Raw genomic sequence first — 24,103 nt, forward strand, 5'->3', positions numbered from 1 at the left:
TCCTTCCAGGTGGTAGAGTTTGTGGAGTTTGGAAGGTGCTGTTGAAGGAACCTTGGGGAGTTCCTGCAATGTAGCAAAGATCAGATGCACTGCTGCAACTGTGCATTAGAGCTGAAAGGAGAGAATGTTTGTTTTTGAAGTACCAATCAAGCAGGACTGCTTGGTCCTGGATGGTGCTGAGCTCCTAGAATGTTGATGGGGCTGCATTCATCCAGGGAAGTGGCGATTATTCCATCAGACTCCTGACTTGGGCCTTGTAGATGGTGGCCAGTATTCGGGAAGTCAGGAGGTGAGCCTCTCACCACAAAATTCCTAACCTCGGACCTGCTCTTGTAGCCACAGTATTTATATAGTTGGTGCTGTTCAGTTTTTGGCCAATTCTAACCCCCAGGATGTTGATTGTGGGGGACTCAGCAATGGTAATGCCATTGAATGTCATGGGGAGATGGTTAGATCCTTTCTTGTTGGAGATGGTCATTGCCTGGCACTTGTGTGGTACAAATGTGATTTGCCACTTAACAGGCCAAACCTGAATACTGTGCAGGACATGCTGCATTTGGACATGGACTGCTTCGGTATCTGAGCAGTTGGGAATGGTGCTAAACATTGTGCAATCAAATATATCTCCAATTCGAACATCCTGTTGGAGGGAAGGTCATTGGTGAAACAGGTGATATTGTTTGGGCCTTGGACACTACCCTGAGGAAGTCCTGCTTTGATGTGCTGGAACTGAGATGATTGGTCTCCAACAACCACACTATCTTTCTTTCTGCTAAGAATGACTCCAACCAGCAGATAGTTTCCCCCTGATTCCCATTGACTCCAGTTTTGTGATGGCTCCTTGACGCCACAGTCGGTCAAATACGGGTCTTGATGTTAAAGGCAGTCACTTTCCCCTCACCTCTTGAGTACAGCTCTTTTGTACACGTTTGGACTAAGGCTGTGATGAAGTCGGGAGCTGAGTGGCCCTGGTGGAACCCAAACTGAGCGTCAGTTTATTGCTGAGTAAGCGTTGCTTGATAGCATTGTCGCCAACCCCCTCCATCACTTTACCAATGATCTAGGGTAGACTGGCAGGGTGTTAATTGTCCTGCCTTTTGTAAACAGGACACACCCGAGCACTTTTGCACATTGCTGGGTAGATGCTCGTGTAGCTGTACTGGAACAGCTTTGTTAAAGGTGCAGCTAGTTCTGAAGCACATGCATTCAGTGCTATCGCTGGAATATTGTCAGGGTCCATAGCCTTTGCAGTATCAACTGCCTTCAGCCATTTCTTGATATCATGTGGAGTGAATAGAATTGGCATAAGACTGGCATCTGTGATGCGGGGACCTCAGGAGGAGGCTGTGGAGGATCTTCCACTTGGCACTTCTGGCTGACGAATGTTGCAAATACTACAGTCTGTGCTTTCGGCTTGGGTCACTGACTGTGTGGAGTCTGCACATCCTCCCCGTGTGTGCGTAGGTTTCCTCCGGGTGCTCCGGTTTCCTCCCACAGTCCAAAGATGTGCAGGTTGGGTGGATTGGCCATGCTAAATTTCCCTTAGTGTCCAAAATTCTATGATCTATGATTAGCCTAGGACAAAAGTTTGGCACAACACCGTGGGCCGAAGGGCCTGTTCTGTGCTGTATTTCTCTATGACTTCTATGTGCTGCGCTTCCCCATGATTGAGGATGCGATATTTGTGGAGTCTCCTCCTCCTGTTAATTGTCCACCACCATTCACAATTGGACATGAAAGGACTGCAGAGTTCAGATCTGATCCGCTGGTTTGGAATCACTTTGTTCTGTGTGTCACTTGCCGCTTTCGCTGGTTGGCATTCAAGTAGTCTTGTGCTGCAGCTTCACCAGATTGGCACCTCATTTTTAGGTCTGCCTGGTGCTGTTTCTGGACAGCCCTCCTGCATTATCTCTTGGATTGCCTCCCATTCTCCGTGTGGGTACTGCTTTATCTAGGGAGTGCCATATCTGAACTGAGTTTGACCCCTCTACTTTAGCCTACCCGGAGATTGATAGGTGGATTGCTTTTGTTATCTTTCAGCACCTCTCCCATCAACTGGAATAATCTTTATTGTCACAAGTAGGCTTATATTAACACTGCAATGAAGTTGCTGTGAAAAGCCCCAAGTCGCCCCACTCCGGTTCCTGTTTGGGTACACAGAGGGAGAATTCAGAATGTCCAAATTACCTAACAGCACGTCTTTCGGGATTTGTGGGAGGAAACCGGAGCAGCCGGAGGAAACCCACGCAGACACGGGGGGGTTTTTTTTACCAGAATGGCGACAGACAAGCACAGAGGGGGTTAAATCGAGGGGTGGCACGGAGGCGCAGTGGTTAGCACTGCTGGCTCACGGCGCCGAGGACCATGGTTCAATCCCAGCCCCAGGTCACTGTCCGTGTTGGACTTTGCATGTTCTCCCCGTGTCTGCGTTGGTCTCAGCCCCCACAACCCAAAAAGATGTGCAGGGTAGGTGAATGGGCTAAGCTAAATTGCACCTTTAATTGCAAAAAAAATAATTGGCTGCTCTAAATTATTGAAAAACAATAAAGGGGGTTAAATCATAACCAGATTTAATCTATAAAAATTCAGGTGCACTTTAAATAACTCACCCCGACCCACCTGTACCGCTGGATTTCCAGGGTGTGATTCTCCGGTTCCCCAGCCGCGCGTTCTCAGATGGCGAGATCAGGGAAGCCCGAAGACCGGAGAATTCCGGCCCTGATCTCCAAAGTAATGAAAAAGTGAAAGGATAGTCGCCATTATCCTCGTTGAATGTTTTCAAGGCAAAAGGTAGATTAATTTTTGAACAGTCAAGGAATTAAGGGTTATGGTGAGCGGGCGGGTAAGTGGAGCTGGGTCCACAAAAAAAAAAAATCAGCCCTGATCTAATTGAGTGGCGGCGGTTCAGGCTTGAGGGGCCAGATGGCCGACTCCTGCTCCTGGCTCTTATGTTCTTATTATTTTCTCCCCCACCATGTCGCACATCATTCCAGATTGAAAGGTTAACCTCAGTTGATAGTGGGCAATAAACCCCTCCCCCCATCCCCTTCCCTCCCCCACTCACCTCCCGCAAAGAACACCAGATTTGTGTGGAAACAGCTGGGGCGCGATTCTCCGATCACGGGTCAGAGCCGTCGTGAACGCCATCGTGAACGCCGTCGCGTTTCACGATGGTGCAAAACGCGCACGGACACTAGCGATTCTGGCACCCACACCGCTCCAGCCTCACTCCCTGGCATGCACTGGGGGTGGCGCGCCTACCCATGCATGCGCGGTGGCTTTACAGGACGCGCCGACCCCGACGCAACATGGTGCGGGGCCGGACGCGCAACAAAGTAGGCCGGGGGGGCAGAAAAGAGGCCGTCCTGCCGATCGGTGGGCCCCAATCGCGGGCCAGACCCAATTGGAGGCCCCTCCCCGGGGACGGAGCCCCCCAACTGGCCGCCCCACCCCCCCCCCCCAACCCTTCGCACTGAGTTCCCGTCAACAGCGACCAGGTGTGGACGGGTGGACTCTGCTATTTCCGCGCGGCCCAGCCTCGTACAGCGGCCCACGACCGACGCCGCGCCAAACGTGCCGCCGCAAATGGTGTGGCGCGCTTGCAGCGATTCTCCGGCCCGGCGCGGGGCTGGGAGAATCGCTCCCCTGATTTCTGCCGAGGGATTTCTCAGAGAATGCCTCAAGTTCTATTGCTTAATGGCAAAATATGTTGAAGCACCAGAGCCCCGTACACTCAAAGCAAGTGGCCTGATGTGCAGCTGCCTCCTCTTTTTACAGAGAGGCCCATTAATTACTTCTACCCATAAATACGATTTAATTGAAGATTTATTTGCATCTGACAATGTAGGCAATCAAATATTTAACTTTATTTATTTCCCAGGGGTAATCTGTTCAGTTCAGTTTTTCCTGGTTTTCCTATCAACACCGAACCCCATCGCAAGAGTCAAACAAAAGTAAAATACCGAGGAGGCAAAAACTTTGAGATGGAAACAGAAGGTGATGGGAACACGCAGCAGATCAGGTATCCCCTGTGGAAGGGGAAACAGAGTTCAAGTTTCAGGCTGACAAACCCTCTTCAAATGTGTGTTCACTGAGTTCTGATAGAAAGTCTTTGACCTGAATCTTGGGCAAGCTTCCCGGACAATGAGAACAAGGGCTGGGGGGGTTTGGAGGGGGTAGTAAAATTACAGCGCAGTCCTACAGTGGCAGGCTGTAAGGCAGATAGTCTGTTTGCTCCAAGAAGGCGGGCAGTCAATTTGTAAACTTAAAGACCTTCTTAATTACAGCACTGGAATTTGGCCAATAGTGGTCCAGTCACCCCTCCCCCCCATTACGCGAGGAATCCAACCGCTTAATGGGCCTCCCAGCTGCAGCCCAGAGGGCCCAGAAGGTTGGACCGCAAGCAGGAAAGGCCCCAATGATCCACAACATTGGACCGCAAGCAAGAAAGGCCCCAATGTTTGCCCTGAGGGTGCCTTGCTCTCTGCACTCCCAAACCCTCGGCCCTTTTCTTCTTCAATTTTCATTTATTTACCTGGCTCTACTCACAAGGTGATGTACCGTCAATTACCACGAGACGAGAATGGGGTGAATGTGGTAAACACCACTAGTAAGATATTGCATGTATTACGGTACTGCCCATGTATTACAGGTACCACGGTAAATCCCAGCTTGCTGGCTCCTCCCAGCAGGTGGTGTATAAATGTGTGTGCTCTCCTGCGCTGCTCCCATTCTGATTCCAGCTGCAGGAGGCACCACATCTTGTGCAATAAATTGATGTACCGTTAATTACCACAAAATGAGAATGGTGAAATAATTTAGGCTTTATTGCACAAGATGTAGTGCCTCCTGCAGCTGGAACCAGAATGGTAGCAGCGCAGGAGAGCATACACCTTTATACACCACCTGCTGGGAGGAGCCAGCAGTCTGGGATTTACCGTGGTACCTGTAATACACGGGCAGTGCTGTAATACATGCAATGTGTTACCACACAAAGTCACCCACCTGCCTCAGCAGTGCCCAGCTCTCCTAGCAGGGCTACCGAGGCCTCAGACCTGTGGGCCCGGCAACATCAGGATCCCAGCCATTTTCCTGAATTGGATGGAACAAACATTGAGCCAGTCCCATCGCCTCCAAGTGCAGGCTTGGGGCCCGCTTTTCGCCTCGACATCGGGGCTCTGAATCCCACAGTCAAATTCAGGCCTTCAGCACGGTTTCCCTTTCGACCGGCCAGGGGGTACCTAGCATTTTCTGTTTTTATTTCCAATTATGACACTGTCTTTCACACTTGTTCTTTGTGAAAGCTGCGGGTCTTTTTATCCTGCACGATTTCTGAAGGCTCCATAGGGTCAGACCGTGCACCAGGGACTTCTGAGGTCTATTAAAAACCAGAGAGGGGTGCCCCAAGAGCCCATTTGGAAGTGGAATTGTAGGAGTCCCTAGACCATAAGGCTATCAATTTAGTTGATTCACTCAGGAAAAAGATAATATTGTGGAGGAGAATGCTGAGACCCAGGCTATTAGAATAGATGGCATTGAGGTGCGTAGGGAAGAAGTGTTGGCAATTCTGGACAAGGTGAAAATAGATAAGTCCCCGGGGCCTGATGGGATTTATCCTAGGATTCTCTGGGAAGCCAGGGAAGAGATTGCTGAGCCTTTGGCTTTGATTTTTAGGTCATCATTGGCTACAGGAATAGTGCCAGAGGACTGGAGGATAGCAAATGTGGTCCCTTTGTTCAAGAAGGGGAGTAGAGATAACCCCGGTAACTATAGGCCGATGAGCCTAACGTCTGTGGTGGGTAAAGTCTTGGAGAGGATTATAAAAGATACGATTTATAATCATCGAGATAGGAATAATATGATTAGGGATAGTCAGCATGGTTTTGTGAAGGGTAGGTCATGCCTCACAAACCTTATCGAGTTCTTTGAGAAGGTGACTGAACAGGTAGACGAGGGTAGAGCAGTTGATGTGGTGTATATGGATTTCAGTAAAGCATTTGATAAGGTTCCCCACGGTCGGCTATTGCAGAAAATACGGAGGCTGGGGATTGAGGGTGATTTAGAGATGTGGATCAGAAATTGGCTAGTTGAAAGAAGACAGAGAGTGGTAGTTGATGGGAAATGTTCAGAATGGAGTTCAGTTACGAGTGGCGTACCACAAGGATCTGTTCTGGGGCCGTTGCTGTTTGTCATTTTTATAAATGACCTAGAGGAGGGCGCAGAAGGATGGGTGAGTAAATTTGCAGACGACACTAAAGTCGGTGGAGTTGTAGACAGTGCGGAAGGATATTGCAGGTTACAGAGGGACATAGATAAGCTGCAGAGCTGGGCTGAGAGGTGGCAAATGGAGTTTAATGTGGAGCAGTCCAAAGATGTGCGGGTTAGGTGGATTGGCCATGCTAAATTGCCCATAGTGTCCTAAAAAGTAAGGTTAAGGGTGGGGGGGGGGGGGGGGGTTTGTTGGGTTACGGGTATAGGGTGGATACGTGGGTTTGAGTAGGGTCATTGCTCGGCACAACATCGAGGGCCGAAGGGCCTGTTCTGTGCTGTACTGTTCTATGTTCTAAGTGTGAGGTGATTCACTTTGGAAAGATTAACAGGAATGCGGAATATTTAGCTAATGGTAAAATTCTTGGTAGTGTGGATGAGCAGAGGGATCTCGGTGTCCATGTACATAGATCCCTGAAAGTTGCCACCCAGGTTGATAGGGTTGTGAAGAAGGCCTATGGTGTGTTGGCCTTTATTGGTAGAGGGATTGAGTTCTGGAGCCACGAGGTCATGTTGCAGTTGTACAAAACTCTAGTACGGCCGCATTTGGAGTATTGAGTACAGTTCTGGTCGCCTCATTATCGGAAGGATGTGGAAGCTTTGGAACGGGTGCAGAGGAGATTTACCAGGATGTTGCCTGGTATGGAGGGAAAATCTTATGAGGAAAGGCTGATGGACTTGAGGTTGTTTTCGTTAGAGAGAAGAAGGTTAAGAGGTGACTTAATAGAGGCATACAAAATGATCAGAGGGTTAGATAGGGTGGACAGCGAGAGCCTTCTCCCGCGGATGGAGGTGGCTATCACGAGGGGACATAGCCTTAAATTGAGGGGTAATAGATATAGGACAGAGGTCAGAGGTGGGTTTTTTACGCAAAGAGTGGTGAGGCCGTGGAATGCCCTACCTGCAACAGTAGTGAACTCGCCAACATTGAGGGCATTTAAAAGTTTATTGGATAAGCATATGGATGATAAGGGCATAGTGTAGGTTAGATGGCCTTTAGTTTTTTTCCATGTCGGTGCAACATCGAGGGCCGAAGGGCCTGTACTGCGTTGTATCGTTCTATGTTCTATGTTCTAGTTCAGTAGCTCTCACAGACATACATCTCAAAAGGACACAAAGGTATGTATAAAAGCACGCAGTGTTGTACACACATGCAAGCTCAAATGCCTTTTAACAAAACAAAACATATTTATTAAGCTGTCAGTATGGATCTTAATTGATCACCCAGATTAGGTCTGCATTTTTAAAATGATGAAAGGTATTTCTTGGCTAGTTGTTTAGCTCTGCATTGTGGATCTGAGTTAAGTAGTAATATTTAAGGTAATGAAACATTTCTGACAGAAAAAAGCTTTAAAAAAAACAAGTCCCAACAGAGTTCCCCAGAAATTTAACAAATTCACTCAGCTCTGATGGTTAACTCAGAGAGTATATCTGATGTTAGACGCATGAACAATCTAAGCATTATATGTGACCCATTTCCTAACACGACATTCGGACCAAATCAAGTTTTTTTTGGTAAAGTGAGTTTTAAGTTCTCACACGCCCAGGTATGATGCTTTCCCTACTGGGTGTCTTTATTTATCTGTTGGCAACAATGTTCATAAATGTGATTTGCATCCTGTCTTATGCCCAGAGAAAACATTCAGTGCCGTTGCTTGAAGTGTGAGGCAGTTTGCAAAGACCCAAAGTGAACCATTTTCTTCTCAAATTTTAGTGTACCCAATTCATTTTTTCCAATTAAGGGGCAATTTAGCGTGGCCAATCCACATACCCTGCACACCTTTGGGTTGTGGGGGAGAAACTCACGCAAACACGGGGAGAATGTGCAAACTCCACACGGACAGTGACCCAGAGCCGGGATCAAACCTGGAATTTCGGCACCGTGAGGCCGCAGTGCTAACCACTGCGCCACCCAAAGTGGACCATTTTGATACCTCTGCAGTGTATTGGACAAATGCAAAATTCTGGCTTTGGGTTTGGGTTGTCCTGTTTCACATAAAGGCCCAGAAGTACGCCTGCTCGAGTGAGGCCTTCCCTGCCCAGTGGGCACCACAGGGGTTGGGGTGCCTTATCGACCCCTTTAACCATTTTTTGCTTTCATGTTTTAAGTTTCTTTTGGAACTTGTTTTTGTTTGATGCAGTGTCCCTTTAAGGGACTGCCTCATTATTTTGTCCCTAAATTATTAATTTAGTTTTACTGAATTGGCACAAAATAGGATAAAGGCCCAGCATGTGTCTCGTTCAAAAGCCTTGCCAGCTCAGACCAGTTTCTCCAATAGATAGCAGATGGCAAGGAAGGGATTTTCAACTATTTCCGACATTGGGTCAAAGCATCTTGGGCTGGACTCTCCGCCGGATTTCTTGGCGGCGAGAGGTGGCCACAATGGGAAATCCCATTGGCATGGTGACGGGAACGGAGAATCCCGCTGATGGCGAGGGCGTGCCGCCCAGGAAAACACAGCTGGCGGAACAGAGTATCCAGCCTCTTGTTCGATGAATGTGTATGGAGAGATCTATCTTGCATTTACTTAACGTTGTGAACAATCAGAGCTAACTTTGAGTTTGAACTTCTGACACAAAAGAAAAGTAGGAAAAAGCATTCAATTGCCCAACATTGTTCTCCATAACTGTCGGCTGCACCATATGGACTGCGTTGGTTCAAGGAATAGGAATGGGGCAGAAAATGCTAGACTTGTCAGTGAAAGCCACATACCATGAATTAATTGAAAACAAATTAGTTGCATCTCTGCTGGCATGAGGTCTGCACACTCCAGTGCCTTAGAGACGGAGGGTGAAGGGCGACCTGATAGAAGTTTATAAAATTGTGAGGGGTATCGATAGGGTGAACAGTTGGAGGCTTTTTCACAGGGCGGAAATGACAATTACAAGGGGGCACGAGTTCAAGGTGAGGGGGGGACAGGTTCAGTGGAGATGTGCGGGGGAAGTTATTTTACACAGAGGGTGGTGGTGGCCTGGAATGTACTGCCACTCGAGTTGGTTGAGGCAGGTAGGTTAGCGACCTTTAAGACCTATCTGGAGAGACACATGAACAGACGGGGTATAGAAGGATACAGGCGGTTGGTCTAGATAGGACAAGTGACCAGCGCAGCTTGGAGAGCCGAAGGGCCTGTTCCTGTGCTGTATTGTTCTTTGTTTGTATTACTGAGCTGAATTGCTACCATTTTAGAGAGGCCCATTCTGATTGTTCAGGCAACATTCTCAATGACCAGGTCTAAAGGAGTCTTTAAAATCCAAACAGATCTTGCAATATAAAGGTAAAAGATTTTAAATCAGAAAAGTTTGGCATTCTACCACGTCTTCCTCGCATATTATTGCAGTTTTCATTCAGCTTGTGTGCCCTGGCTTTCTACGAGATGTTGACATAGAACATAGAATACACAGTGCAGAAGGAGGCCATTCGGCCCATCGAGTCTGCACTGACCCACTTAATCCCTCACTTCCACCCTATCCCCGTAACCCAATAACCCCCTCCTAACTTTTTTTTGGACACTAAGGGCGATTTAGCATGGCTAATCCACCTAACCTGCATGTCTTTGGACTGTGGGAGGAAACCGGAGCACCCGGAGGAAACCCACGCAGTTTGACACCCGAGAGGAGGGGAGAGATCTTGGGGGGGGATCGAGTAAACAGATTGGTCAGTTTTCATTTAGAAAGCAGGTTCCTTCTCTTGCAGAAGTCCCAGTTTTTTTTTCTTTATCAATTTAGAGTGCCCAATCATTTCTTTTTCCAATGAAGGGACAATTTAGCGTCCACTCTGCACATCTTTGGGTTGTGGGGGTGAAACCCAAACAGACAAGGGGAGAATTCCACACGGACAGTAACCCGGGACCGGCATCGAACCTGGGACCTCGGCAGCACCGTGCTGCCCCGGTGAAGTCCCAGGTGAAGACAGATTGCTTTTCTCTTTGAGGTGGAAAACAGACTGGTATCAATTTAACCTAAGGATCACCACAGCTCAGGTTGGTGGGGGGATGGGGGGGGGGGGGCAAGGTTGAGAAGGTGGTCCTTCATGAACAACCTCAGCCAGTACAGGAATTGAACCCATGCTGGGGCTCTGTATCATGAACCAGGGGCGGGTTTCTCCGATGGGGTTTTGGTGGGGGTGGGAATCACGCAGCGCCGGTCGGGGGCCGTTGGAAGCGCCCCCCCCCCTCCCCCCCCCCACCCCGGCGATTCTCCGGCCCGCTTGGCCCCCTGTTTTCGGCCGGTCCCGCCGGCGTAAATCACAACAGGTCCTGACTGGCAGGACCTGGCTCCAAGGGCGGCCTGCAGAATCCTCAGTGGGGGTGCGAGGGGATCTGACTCGGGGAGTGCCCCCACGGTGGCCTGGCCTGCGATCAGGGCCCACCGATCCGCAGGTGGGCCTGTGCCGTGGGGGCACTCTTTCCCTCCGCACCGGCAGCTGTAATGGTCCGCCATGGCCGGTGCGGAGAAGAATCCCCCCCCCCTGCGCATGCGCTGGGATGACGCCAGCACACGCTGGCGCTCCCACACATGCGCCAACTTGCACCAGCCAGCGGAGGCACTTGGTGCCGGTTAGCGCGGCGCCAAACCCTTTGATTGGCGCGTTGCCAAACACCCCGGCGCCGGCCTAGCCCCGGAAGGTGCGGAGGATTCCGCACCTTTGGGGCGGCCCGACGCCGGAGTGGTTCACGCCACTCCTCGGCACCGGAGTGGCCTGTCCTGCCGGTTCACGGACAATCCCGCCCAGCTGTCCAGCCAACCGAACTTACCCAGCCCCCAAAAATGGAAAGTTACGAGAGGATGAGATGATATAAGGTGTGAAGAGGCTCGTATGGAATGTAAATACCAGAATGGACCAGTTGTGATGAATGCATTTACAACACACATATGCATCTGTTTATGTTGCTATGTAATATCTGATTAAACGCATTACTCTGACTAAGACAATCAGTTTTACCATTGCAAATTGTTAAAGCTGTATCAATGAAACTCTTGAGATGCTTCCCCAATTGTGATTTCCTTTATTGCATTGAAGGAAATGCCATGGAGGCAGCCATTTGTGTCACAATGGCAGTTCTTACTATCTTTGTAGACAAATTGACAGTTTTATTTAAAAAAAACATGATTGGTAATGGAACAGGCCACTGACAAAGTCGCCATAGTCCCAAATGACCATAGGCTGCTTTCCCTTTTGAGGGGGGGGGGGGGGGGGGGGGGGGGGAGAACTGATTGATGCAAGGGGCTGTTTAGCTCACAGGGCTAATCGCTGGCTTTGAAAGCAGACCAAGGCCAGCAGCACGGTTCGATTCCCGTAGCAGCCTCCCCGAACAGGTGCCGGAATGTGGTGACTAGGGGCTTTTCACAGTAACTTAATTTGAAGCCTACTCGTGACAATAAGCGATTTTCATTTCATTTCATGCTGATTTAACCTGAGGGTCACCACACCTCAGGCGAGGGGCAAGGTTGGGAAGGTGGGGGGGCCGTCGTGAATAACCTCAGCCAGTACGGGAATTGAACCCATGCTGCTGGCCTTGCTCTGCATCCCGAACCAGCGGACCAGCCAATACTGATATTATCGAATGGTATGTTGAAGGACAATGGGGTCTGGGAAATTTTGCAACAATGATGAGGCAACAATTTTGTTCGCACACCTGTTGGGCTAGCCTTGCTTCAGATACTTATGATCGGAGATAAAAAATCTGGAATTAGAAGCACGGCTGTTGATGAAATCCAACTTTGGGGCCAATTGTTGAGATCGTGGTTTGGTTTGCCGACAGTCTTCCGAATTGGACCATCAGAAAAGCCCAAACTGGCCACAGCACATGAGTGGAGATCCATAACTGATACGTCTTGATACATCCAGAAGTCCCCTAGTTTGCATTCCAAAACAAAGCTTCTCAACAAACAAGTGTCTCCTCTAATCCTTACAACCATTAACCAAGTTAGGGTAGCTTTGGAAGAGGAAACGCACGCTACTGTTGTGGCCTTCTAGACTCCTGTGTGCAAGTCCAGTATCATTAACTTCAACGTTTTTAAAAAATGATTGGCCACCTTTCGATGATTTGTGACGAAGCCCAGCAACCAATGGCTTTTTCGCTCTTCATTTTGTTTGAAGGTTAATGGCCCAGATTTTGTAATTAGCCGAAAAGTCACATCGAAGAAAGTTGCCCATGGAGATCAGCAATCTCAGTGATGTGGATTTCTCCTTTCTCAATGGGCCTGGTGCCAAGTCAAGGGGTGTTCCAGGCATCCAGCAACAGGCATGTCATCAGAAAGGGTAAGCAGCCAATCACATTGAAGAATTCTCACAGACAGCAAGTATGATGATATGCATAAGGCAATTCTGTACATAATGTTACACATGAACTCCGACCACTAGGTGGCAGTGTTACCCTATCATGTGACGCTGTGGCTGGGGAGTTGGAAGTAAGTCATAATGGGGGATAGACATATTTTGTACGTAATAGCTCTACAATAGTTAATTAGTGTTAGTAGTTTACTATTTTATATTCCCTAGTTACCTTTATCACGCAGTTGTTTCACAATAAATTATTTAAACACTATGTGCTGTAGTTCATCATTCACCAGTCTACAGAGCACGACAGCCAGCATGTGTCGTAAAGCAAAGGTTTGTTCACCAATTGACTTCAAATCCACTTGTGAAATTTGCCCCTTTTACCAGGCATCGTAATGGTATTTCAAAGAAGTCCTCATCAATACAGACCAATCAATTGTCATCTGCTCCATGGAAATCGCACTGTTTTGCATAACAAGCTAGTCACCCATGTAGAAATATCTATCGCAGTCCGTAGAACTCCTCGAAATAGCGCCGACTGACGAGTCAGGCTCCAGAGATTTACCACACAAATCATCATTCATCGAAAAAAATTATAAAACTATTTTCACCTTTCAGAAGTATTAGCCATGAAGTGAGAGCCGGGCGGGAAAAATAATCCACTGGGGGGTTGCCACTGTTTGTCACTGTTTTGCGAGAGGCTTGTGAAGCTTTTGGGCAGCACGGTTGCTCAAGTGGATAGCACTGTGGCTTAACAGCGCCAGGGTCCCAGGTTTGATTCACCACTGGGTCACTGTCTGTGCGGAGTCTGCACGTTCTCCCCGTGTGTGCGTGGGTTTCCTCCGGGTGCTCCGGTTTCCTCCCACAGTCCAAAGACGTGCAGGTTAGGTGGATTGGTCATGCCAAATGGGTTACGGGAATAGGTTGGAAGTAAGGGCTTAAGTGGGTCAGTGCAGACTCGATGGGCCAAATGGCCTCCTTCTGCATTGTATGTTCAACATTCAATGTTCTTTTCCTGATTGTTTGATTGCTAGTATTATTGTGATTAGCGTCAGGGGTATGTGTGGGAAACCCTTTGTACTCATTGCCAGTGACTGGGCGGTGAAAACTACAAGATGCCTTTTCTATAGTGAAGCAAGGGAAGAGAAATGTATTTGGCCAAATAAATTCAAGGCTTTATGCTCCTCAAGAGCAAGCCCTTACATAAGAATTTGTGGCAACCCCTTTTTTGTTTCTTTGTCAAAAGTACGGAATGGGAATGATGCAATTGGTCTGTTGATAACATAAAAGGCAAGGAAAGGCCCATTGAATCCCGTCCCTTCTAAGGGAAAGTGCCATGGTCTACAAACCCAAGATTTCTACACCTCCAACTAAACCAAACAGTCCTGCCATTAAGTGTATATCCTAAATCTCCTTTCTTGACTGATATGGATTCACTTCTTTCATTTTATTTCCTCAACTTAATTACTATCTCTGGTAATGTGCCTCAGGTACCAATTGTCCAGTGGGAATACAGCATTTTCCACCTCCAAGCGCCCCTAACCTGTCCTTTCTCGAGCGCTTCCTTCACCCCCGTCTCCAATCACCCTTGGTTCTACTCTTTGGAACTGTTACTATCAGCCACCCTGCCTCATCCCCTTTACGGACCTCCTCAGAGCCCATCTCCTTAAGCACCTCATCTTAAGCACCCCAAGGGGCTGGTTCAGCTCACTGAGCTAAATCGCTGGTTTTTAAAGCAGACCAAGCAGGCCAGCAGCACGGTTCGATTCCCGTACCAGCCTCCCCGGACAGGCGCTGGAATGTGGCGACTAGGGACATTTCACAGTAACTTCATTGAAGCCTACTCGTGACAATAAGCAATATTCATTTCATTTAATCTCATGTCCCCCGTTTCTGGCTCGGTGTCTGATTTTCCCCTATCCCTGTTTGTGATATTTTCTAAACAAAGGGCATTGCTTAATGCGAGTTGGTGTGAGAGATAAAATTCCCGTACGGGCCTCCCCGAACAGGCGCCGGAATGTGGCGACTAGGGGCTTTTCACAGTAACTTCATTTGAAGCCTACTTGTGACAATAAGCGATTTTCATTTAATTTCATTTCATTTTTCAAATAATAGGCAACTGTCCTATGAGTTGGAGAATCATACAGCAAATAACAAAGCCACCTTGTCTGTGTTGGTTCTTTGTGAGTTTAATCCAATTAGTCCCATCGTCTCTCTCTTTCCTCATAACCCGGAAATACTCTCTTTTTTTTTTAGGATATATCCAGTTCCCTTCTGAAAGTTACCACTGAATTGTTTTGCATCACGTTTTCAAGTGCTGAATTTTAAGACTTGCGGCAGGATTCTCCAGCCGCGTCTTCGCCTGCCGATCGGAGAATCCAGCCCGAGGTCAATGGACTTCTCCATTGTCCGCCTCTTGCCCGTGGCGTTCTTGCGGCGGACTGGGCAGAGGAATCCAGCCCTTGTTAGTACCCAATTATAATTTATTTTTCCAATTAAGGGCAATTTAGTGTTGCCAATCCACCTACCCTGCGCATCTTTGGCTTGTGGGGGTGAAACCCACGCAGACAGGGGGAGAATGTGCAAACTCTACACGGACAGTGACCCAGGGCCGGGATTTGAACCCAGGTCCTCAGTGCCGTAGTCCCAGTGCTAACCACTGCGCCACCTGCCGCCCCTAGAATCCAGCCCTTGTTAACATATCTTCTGCCCCCACCCACAAATCCAGTGGCTCTTCAACGTCTGGAGTGATGAATGCGCAAGAAGGTTATTTTACCCTTGTCTGTTACCCTAAAGTGAGCTAAATCAAGCACTGATTACCTGCACGCCATACAGGAATTCATCCGAGTCATTGTCTCCGTCAGAGTCTTCATCGGTCCAGTACTGACCTTTGATGTCCTAAAGGAAAGTCACAGATATTAAAAGGTCACCTCTTGCACCACTTGAACACAGGTGTCATACAGTTGCGTAATGTTGCCAAGCTTCAAACAGAAATAATTTATTAAATATCAAACAGAAATCATGATTTGTTTTTTAAAATTCATTTAGGGGATGTGGGTGTTGCTGGTTGGGACAACATTTATTACCTATTCCTAATTACCCTTGAGCTGAGTATCTTGCTAGGCCATTTCAGAGAGCAGTTAAGAGTCAACCACAATGGGCGACACATTGGCGCAGTCGTTAGCACTGCTGCCTCTTGGCACCGAAGACCAGGGTTCAATCTCGGCCCCGGGTCACGGTCCGTGTGGAGTTTGCACGTTCTCCCTGTGTCTGCGTGGGTCTCACACCCACAACATAAAGTCGGTGGATTAGCCACGCTAAATTGCCCCTTAACTATGAAATGAAAATGAAATGAAAAATAACTAGTGGGTAGCAGGGTAGCATGGTGGTTAGCATAAATGCTTCACAGCTCCAGGGTCCCAGGTTCGATTCCCGGCTGGGTCACTGTCTGTGTGGAGTCTGCACGTCCTCCCCCTGTGTGCGTGGGTTTCCTCCGGGTGCTCCGGTTTCCTCCCACAGTCCAAAGATGTGCGGGTTAGGTGGATTGGCCATGCTAAATTGCCCGTAGTGTCCTAATAAAAGTAAGGTTAATGGTGTGGGGGGTTACGGGTATAGGGTGGATACGTGGGTTGAGTAGGGTGATTATGGCTCGGCACAACATTGAGGGCCGAAGGGCCTGTTCTGTGCTGTACTGTTCTATCTTCTATCTAACTGGAAAAAAAAGAATCAGGTACTCTAAATTTCTTTTTTTTTTAAAAGAGTCAACCACGATGTTACTGTGGGTCTGGAGGCACATGTCGGCCAGACCTGGTGAAGACAGCAGATTTTCTTCTCTGAAGAACACTACTGAATCAGATGGGTTTTTTCAAACATCGACAATGGTTTCATGATCATCATTACACTTCAATTCCAGATTTTTATTGAATTCAAGTTTCACCATCTGCCATGGTGGGATTCGAACCCTAGTCCCCAGCTTTCAGATCTCTGGATTACTAGTCCAGTGACAATACGCCACCTCCTCCCTCATTTGGGAGTCAATTTAATTGACACGTAGAGAATTTAAAAAACCAAGGAGCAGATTAATTTGGGGGTGAGGAAGGGAAGATGCAGCAAATTTTTACAATTTATTTATTTAACGAATGCAAAGTCCCTAAGCCATGCAATTTCTTCCATTCCTTCTGTGTCGAGTGCGGAGAGGCCTCCTCTGATGGGTCTGTGGATCGGGCATTCTTCTATGATGTGGCGCATAGTTTCCTCTCTCCCACAGGCACGCAGGGGGGCTGGCACTAATGTTCCCTCTGTGAAGGGCGGCCAAGCTTGCCCTGAACTGGTCACGGGTGGACCACACTTTCCTTGGAAGTTGGGCTGGGTTGAGGACCAGGTCTTACCGGAAAGAGGATTTGATCACATTTTTGGCCAATGCCGAGCAGATTTATAGACACTAGTGTTCCGTAACGTGATCCCACCTGTTGACAGCTTTGATTGCCTCCAGCCCATCCCTTCAAGCTCGAGTGAGGAAAGCGCCACACAACCGGGGAAAGCCTCGTCAGACAGGCCGCACCTCGCTCTGTGCTGTTGGCAGCCTGAGATGGAAACAATGCCAGATGTAAGCACACAAATATAACCACTGTTGTCGCAACTTGGGAGGTGCACTCAGATGCCAAAGAAAATCAACATAGGCCGACCTTCGTTTCCCAGGCACTACATGTGGATATTTAAATATCATGTGGCACTGATATCATTGTATCCATAATTTGTCCCAGGAATCCTATTGGAAGTTTTTTTTAAAATTACACATGAAATTCTTCCTTTATTCAAATTATCGACAGAAATATATGTACACATATATATGGACCATTCATACCAACCAGTCCATGTTGGCGTGTAACCTCCATGCAAGCAAATAGTCCTAATCACATTTACTTACAGTTTTCCCATATTACTTCAACCCTTCCTTCCCTCATCTGCTGATGCAATCTAATATTCAATGTAATTTCTTCCTCAAGCATCCCTGTCAAGCATGCTCTGCCATTCCACAGGCTCGAGGAGGATAAGGCCGAGCCCTCGACTCCACTTACCTATCTGGCCCTCCATCCGCCCCCCCCCCCCCCTCCAAAGGTCAATGACCCTTAAAAGAAGAAAATCCTCCACCTTAAATGGGAGACCCCCGATTGAGGTTCAAACCCTTGTTTTCCGAATGTTAGTGTGGTGAATGTGATTCACACCGGATTATAATCTGTATATACATGTGCTTATATTGTAAGTGCAGTTGCATTACCTGACCTCCAGGGGGAGTAGCTCTGGGAATGCTCGAGAGTTGTACTGGGCTCCTCCCTTGGCTCCACCCAGGACTCCTCCCCCGGGAGCTGCTGTATAAAGATCATTGCCAGAGGGTCAGCCGGCCAGTTCACCAAAAGTTCAACGGCTAACAGGCTGGCTCTGTTGTAAGTATGTTAAAACCGCTATTCTAATCCGACAAGCACGTGTCCGTAGAATTGTTGGTTCCAACAGTTAGCACAAAGCTCTCGAGTGTTGATGTCTGCGCACAAGAGATAGTGGAACTCTGGAACTCTCTCCCCTGAAAACAACCATTGAGGGTCAATTGCAAATTTCATAGTAAGAGTTTAAGACTAGGGAATCCAGGTGGGTGGGTGGAATTAAGATACAAATGAATTGTGATCTAGCAAAATGGCAGAACAAGCTCGAGTGTCTTTCTTGAAAAATTCTCCCACACCCCACGAATGAACTCAGTTCAAGGGCATTTGTTGTCCGTCCCTAATTGTTCTTTTAACTGAGTGCCTCACTCGACCATTTCAGTGGGGGGGAGCAGTTAAAAGTCAACCAGTGGGGCGGGATTCTCCCGTACCCAGCGGGGCGGGGAGTCCCGGCGGGATGGAGTGGCGTGAACCAATCTCTGCGGAATCCTCTGCACCTTCAGTGGCTAGGCCGGCGCCAGAGTGGTTTGTGCCCCGCCGGCCAGCGTAGAAGGCCTTTGGCGCCGTGCCAGCCGGGGCCGAAGGGACTCCGCCGGCCGGCGCGGGTCTGCACATGCACGGGAGCGTCAGCGGCAGCTGACACCATCCCCGCGCATGCACGGGGGGGGGGGTTCACCTTCGCGCTGGCCATCGCGGAGGCTGACACGGCCGACACGTAGGGAAAGAGTGCCCCCAAGGCACAGGTCCGCCCGCGGATTGGTGGGCCCCGATCGAGGGCCAGGCCAGCGTGGGGGCACCCCCCGGGGCCAGATCAGCCTGCGCCACTCCCAGGACCCCGGAGCCCGCCTGCGCCGCCAGGTCCCGCCGGTAAGGGACCTAGTCCAATTTACGCTGGCGGGACCTGCAGAGAATGAGCGGGACTTCGGGCCATCGCGGGTCAGAGAATCGCCGGGGGGGGGGGGGGGGGGGGGGGGGGGGGTGGCTGCTGCGAAGACCACCGACCAGCGGGACCCGATTCCTGCCCCCGCCAATTCTCCGGCACCGGAGAACCGGCAGGGTCGGGATTCATGCTACCCCCCAGCGATTCTCCAACCCGGTGGGGGGGGGGTCGGAGAATCCCGCTTCTGGAGTCACATGTAGGCCAGACCAGGTAAGGACGGCAGATTTCTTTCCCTAAAGGACATTAGTGAGCCAGATGCCAATCGACAATGGTCTTGTAAGTCCAGATTTGTATTTAATTCAAATGTCACCATCTGTTTTGGTGGGATTCAAACCCAGTTTCCAATTACTGGGTCTCTGGATTACTCGTCCACTGACAATACCACTCCGCCACCATCTCTGCTTGGCCTCTTCCTGTTCTTAAGTCCCTACACATGAAGCTGAAAATTCTGCCCATTGATTAGAGTCCAAAGAAGAACAAAAACATTATTTTTACTTAAATTTGAGTTTATCACATTCTCAGGAAATTCTGATGCACTTTACAGTCACTGTACTAAGTATAACCGTTTGGTGTCAGCTGTGACTCAGAGAGTGGAACTCTCGCCTCTGAGTCAGACGATTGTGGGATCAAATCAAAGAGATTTGAGCGCAAAATGCAGGCTGACACTAGGGTGCAGTAAGGAGCGAGTGCTGCACTGTCAGAGGTGCCATCTTTCAGATGAAGCCTTAAATCATTGTCCCATCTGTCCTCTCGTGTGGACGTTGAAGATCCCATGGCACGATTTCGAGGAAGAGGAGTCCTCCTCAGAGCCCTGCCCAATATTTATGCATTAACATCACTAAAACCGGTGATCTGGTGTATGGTGATAGTATGTTTGTGCAACCTTGCTGACCACAAATGGCTTCCATCTTCCCTGTGTAACAACTTCAAAACTAAGGGTGGCACGGCAGCACAGTAGTTAGCACTGTTGCTTCACAGCTCCAGGGTCCCAGGTTCGATTCCCGGCTTGGGTCAATGTCTGTGCGGAGTCGGCATGTTCTCCCCGTGTCTGTGTGGGTTTCCTCCCGGTGCTCTGGTTTCCTCCCACAGTCCAAATATGTGCAGGTTAGGTAGATTGGCCATGCTGAATTGCCCCTTAGTGTCTAAAAAAGGATAGGCGGGATTACTGGGTTACGGGGATAGGGTGGAGGTGTGGGCTTGGGTAGGGTGCGCTTTACAAGGGTTGGTGCAGACTCGATGGGCTGAATGGCCTCCTTCTGCACTATAAATTCTAATTCACTGCTGCTAAAGCAATTAGGGATGTCCTGAGGTCATGAAAAGCATTATAGAAATGCAAGTCTTTGATTTTTAGACAATCATCTTATCATAGAATTCCTATAGTGCAGGTGGAAGCCATTCAGCCAATCGAGTCTGCACTGACCCTACGAGAAAGCACTCTACCGAGGTTCATGCCATATCCTTTCCCAGTAACCCCGTAATCCCACCTAACCTTTGGTTACTAAGGGGCAACTTAGCAGGACCAACCCATCTTAAATGGGAATTCAAAGAGAAACAGGATGGCTTGAAAATAAAATTAAAGAGGGAAGCCAGTGCTTCCTAAATTGTGTGGGGTAATTGTAATTGGGTGGTGGGGGGGGGGGGGGGGGGGGGGGGGGTGAGTCAGGAATACATTGTACTGTGGGGAGGGGTGACCCAGAAAATCCTGGGGGTGGCTATATTGCATGGGGGGCGAAAACAGCCGCTGGAACCAATGACCACCTGGAGGTTCCCCTCCAAGTCACTCGCCACCCTGACTAGGAAATATATCGTCCCTTCCTTCACTGTGGTTGGGTCAAAATCCTGGAACTGCTTCCCTAACTGCACTGTGGGGGTGGCATGTGGCACAGTGGTTAGCACTGGGACAACGGCGCTGAGGACCAGGTTCGAATCCCGGCGCTGGGTCACTGTCCGTGTGGCGTTTGCACATTCTCCCTGTGTCTGCGTGGGTTTTCACCCCCACAACCCAAAGATGCGCAGGATAGGTGGATTGGCCACGCTAAATTGCTCCTTAATTGGAGAGAAAAGTAATTGGGTACTCTAAATTTATTTTAAAAAGAAAAGGTGAGGGTTAGGATTTTCCAATCCTGAGGCTAAGTGTTGACGCCGTCGTAAACATCGGAGCGTTTTGCGACGGCGCGAACAAGCCCCGTGGAGCAGCGATCCTGCGCTGCACAGGGGGCCAGCACGTCACTGGAGAGCCTCCCGCTGCTCCAGCTGCCAATACCAGCGTCAGAACAGGCGCCGCCGATCCGCGCATGCGCGCTACGGCCGGTGCTAGTCCGCGCATGCGCGCTACGGCCGGCGTGAATTCGCACATGCGTGCTAGATTCCTTCTCCTCGCCGGCCCCGACGCAACATGGTGGAGAGCTGGGCAGCATGGTGGCGCAGTGGTTAGCATTGCTGCCTCACGGCGCCGAGGTCCCAGGTTCGATCCCAGCTCTGGGTCACTGTCCGTGTGGAGTTTGCACATTCTCCCCGTGTCTGACTGGGGTTTCACCCCCACAACCCAAAGATGTGCAGGGTAAGTGGATTGGCCACGCTAAATTGCCACTTAATTGGAAAAAATGAATTGGGTACTCTAAATTTATTTTTAAAAACATGGTGGAGAGCTACAGGGGCCCGGCACGGAGGAACATAGGCCCCCACCAGGATAAGCCCGCCCGCCGATTGGTCGGCCCCGATCATGGGCCAGGCCACTGTGGAGGCCCCCCTCGGGTCGGATCCCTAGCCCCCACCCCCCCCCCCCCTCCCCCACCAGGCCGCCCCCGCAACATGAACGGCGAGGTCCCGCCAGCTCAGACCATACGAGAATGGCGCCGTCTAACTCGGTGGGCGCTCGGCCCATCGCGCAGGGAGAATCGCCGGGGGAGCCGCTTTCAATGGCCCCCGACCGGCGCCACGCCGACCATGCTGGTCATCGGAGAATCGGCAGACCAGCGTCTGAGTGGCGGCGCATGAATCGCCACCCCCCCTCCGATTCTCCAACCCCGGCGTGGGGTCGGAGAATCCCGCCCCAGAAATTTACAGAATTAACCAGCGCTTGAAAATTGTCAGCAGAGGGAAATAAACATGCATTAGATATTCGGAAACGAAACCTGTAAACTTGCAGCAACTACAGAACGAATAGGGGCTATCTGTGAATAAAGTGCAGAAAATATATTATTGAAGTAAGAAATGGCGAGCACATTCTGTGTCCAGTATGATATTGAGGTGAAATAATTAATTATTCATGTCCTTCTGCCCAGTTCAAGTGGTAAGCGAGAGATAATAGGACGGTGGGTTTGGATATGGGACACCGAATGAGTCATGGAAACGACTGGGGTCAATGTGCGACCAGCGGCAAACTGTAGGAGGCTGACTCACCATTTGGTGCTGAAATTCAGAGGTGTGCCTGTGTCAGTAGTAGGCCTCGGTCCTCCATACTGCCAGCTGAGTTGGAAATAATGAAGATAAAGGCCCCACAGACAATCGGCAGCACTGCACAATCTCCTTGACAACAGATGATCTCTCGACAACTTCCTCTGCCTTTGAAAGGAAGGGGAAAACAAAAAAAACAAATCAGTAGCACCTGTAACTTTGTCATATGTATACAACAACAAAAAACACTGGAGATCTAAAGGGCGATGCTTCGGGATATTTAAAGTAACCACGTTAGCAGCGAGAATCTGTTGGCTGAATTTTCGACTCGTTACTTCACATTATTTTCCCCCCCCCCCCCCCCCCCCCCCCCCCCCCCCCCCCCACCTCTCTCTCTCTGTCTTTCTTCTTCTCTCCATCTGCTTCTGCCGAGAAAACGGAGGTAACATAAGCAGCTGCCCACTATGCACAGTGCAAACAAGAGATTGACATCTGCGAAGTTTGGATCTGTTGCGCCCAGGGACCCTTTAAATGAAAAGCAGATGTCACCGGGGATAAGAAACAAAACAATGGTCCATTCGCAGATGGCTTGGTTAGGGGTGGAGGAGGCAGCAGAAACGTGCTGGACAGAGCAGGGCTGACAGCTGTACACGTTGTAGCGTACACGGGCGACAGTTCTCAGCTGAAGGGGTGCTGAGCAATGAGTAGAATGCGGCCATATGTGTGGAAATGCAGACATGTCATTTATAATTGTTACTTTTAGCTGCAAATGTAAAGATAGGTCCTTACCAGTGGCCACCACGCCCAGAGCAATCAAGCCAATTCATTTCAAAGAATCATAGGATCCTTACAGTGCACGAGGAAGCCATTCGGCCCATCGAGTTTGCACCGATCCTCCGAAAGAACACTTTACCCATTAACCCCCTTAATCCTTTTGGATACCAAGGGGCAATTTAGCAGGGCCGATCCACCGAACCTGCGCATCTTCGGACTGTGGAAGGAAACCGGAGCACCCGGACGAAACTCGCATGGACGCGGGGAGACTGTGCAAACTCAACACAGTCACTCAAGGCTGGAATCGAAGCTGGGACCCTGGCGCTGTGAGGCAGGACTGTGCCATCCTGCCGCCTAATTTCAACCACACAAATGTAGGTCAGAAAGGTATTAGGATAGTCCTATTCATTACATGCTTCGCGTCCTTAATGCAGTGCTTAAACTATGAAATACATGTGTGCTTCAGTGCCTGAAATGTAGCAATTGTGTATTTATTTGCAATTATAACATACCGTAATTTTAATTCAAATTCCTTCTTTGACTATCCCATCCACCACTTCTCTGTTACCTGTGTTGTGGACAGGGGCAAGGACACCACAAGAGGCCAGGCCTACACAAGAGGCCAGGCTGACAGGGTACAACTCTCTTTAGTCTCAGACAAGATACAACAATCACTCCTCTCCACTTCCCCGCAGGGTCACCTTCCCCGCCCTGCTACCACGTCGGGTGTTATGTTCTTGTACAGAGACAAAATTGCTGATTCGGAGGACTAAACAATATCTAGGGGGCGATTCTCCGAGCCCCGCACCAGGCTGGAGAATCGGCGCAACCACGCCACGACACTACAACGCCGGCGCGCGATTCTCCGAGGTGCGGAGAATCGGCGCCATTTGCGCCGGCGAGTTTGACCGAATGGGCCGAGCGGCCGGGCGGATACGACAGAGTCTCGCCGGCGCCGTTCACCCCTGGTCGCTGCCGGCGGGAACTCTGCGCGAAGGGCCGGCGGCGGCC

The 24,103-nt window shown here is 49.5% G+C and overlaps 1 protein-coding gene across 8 annotated transcripts in view; it reads right to left on the reverse strand.

The window, feature by feature from the left end:
- Positions 1-24,103, reverse strand: part of LOC119956767 (protein mono-ADP-ribosyltransferase PARP6) — a 133,373-nt gene that overhangs the window by 81,563 nt on the left and 27,707 nt on the right. For all 8 annotated transcript variants that reach the window (XM_038784152.1, XM_038784151.1, XM_038784148.1 and 5 more), the window contains exons 2-4: positions 22,325-22,486; positions 17,014-17,130; positions 15,368-15,445 (exon numbers count right to left, since the gene is read on the reverse strand). In XM_038784152.1, the coding sequence (XP_038640080.1) occupies positions 15,368-15,445; positions 17,014-17,130; positions 22,325-22,327 (198 nt within the window). In that variant the 5' untranslated portion in view covers positions 22,328-22,486. The remainder of the gene's footprint in view (positions 1-15,367; positions 15,446-17,013; positions 17,131-22,324; positions 22,487-24,103) is intronic.

The sequence above is a fragment of the Scyliorhinus canicula genome, chromosome 24 (assembly GCF_902713615.1).
Source record: "Scyliorhinus canicula chromosome 24, sScyCan1.1, whole genome shotgun sequence".
NCBI classification, from domain to species: domain Eukaryota; kingdom Metazoa; phylum Chordata; class Chondrichthyes; order Carcharhiniformes; family Scyliorhinidae; genus Scyliorhinus; species Scyliorhinus canicula.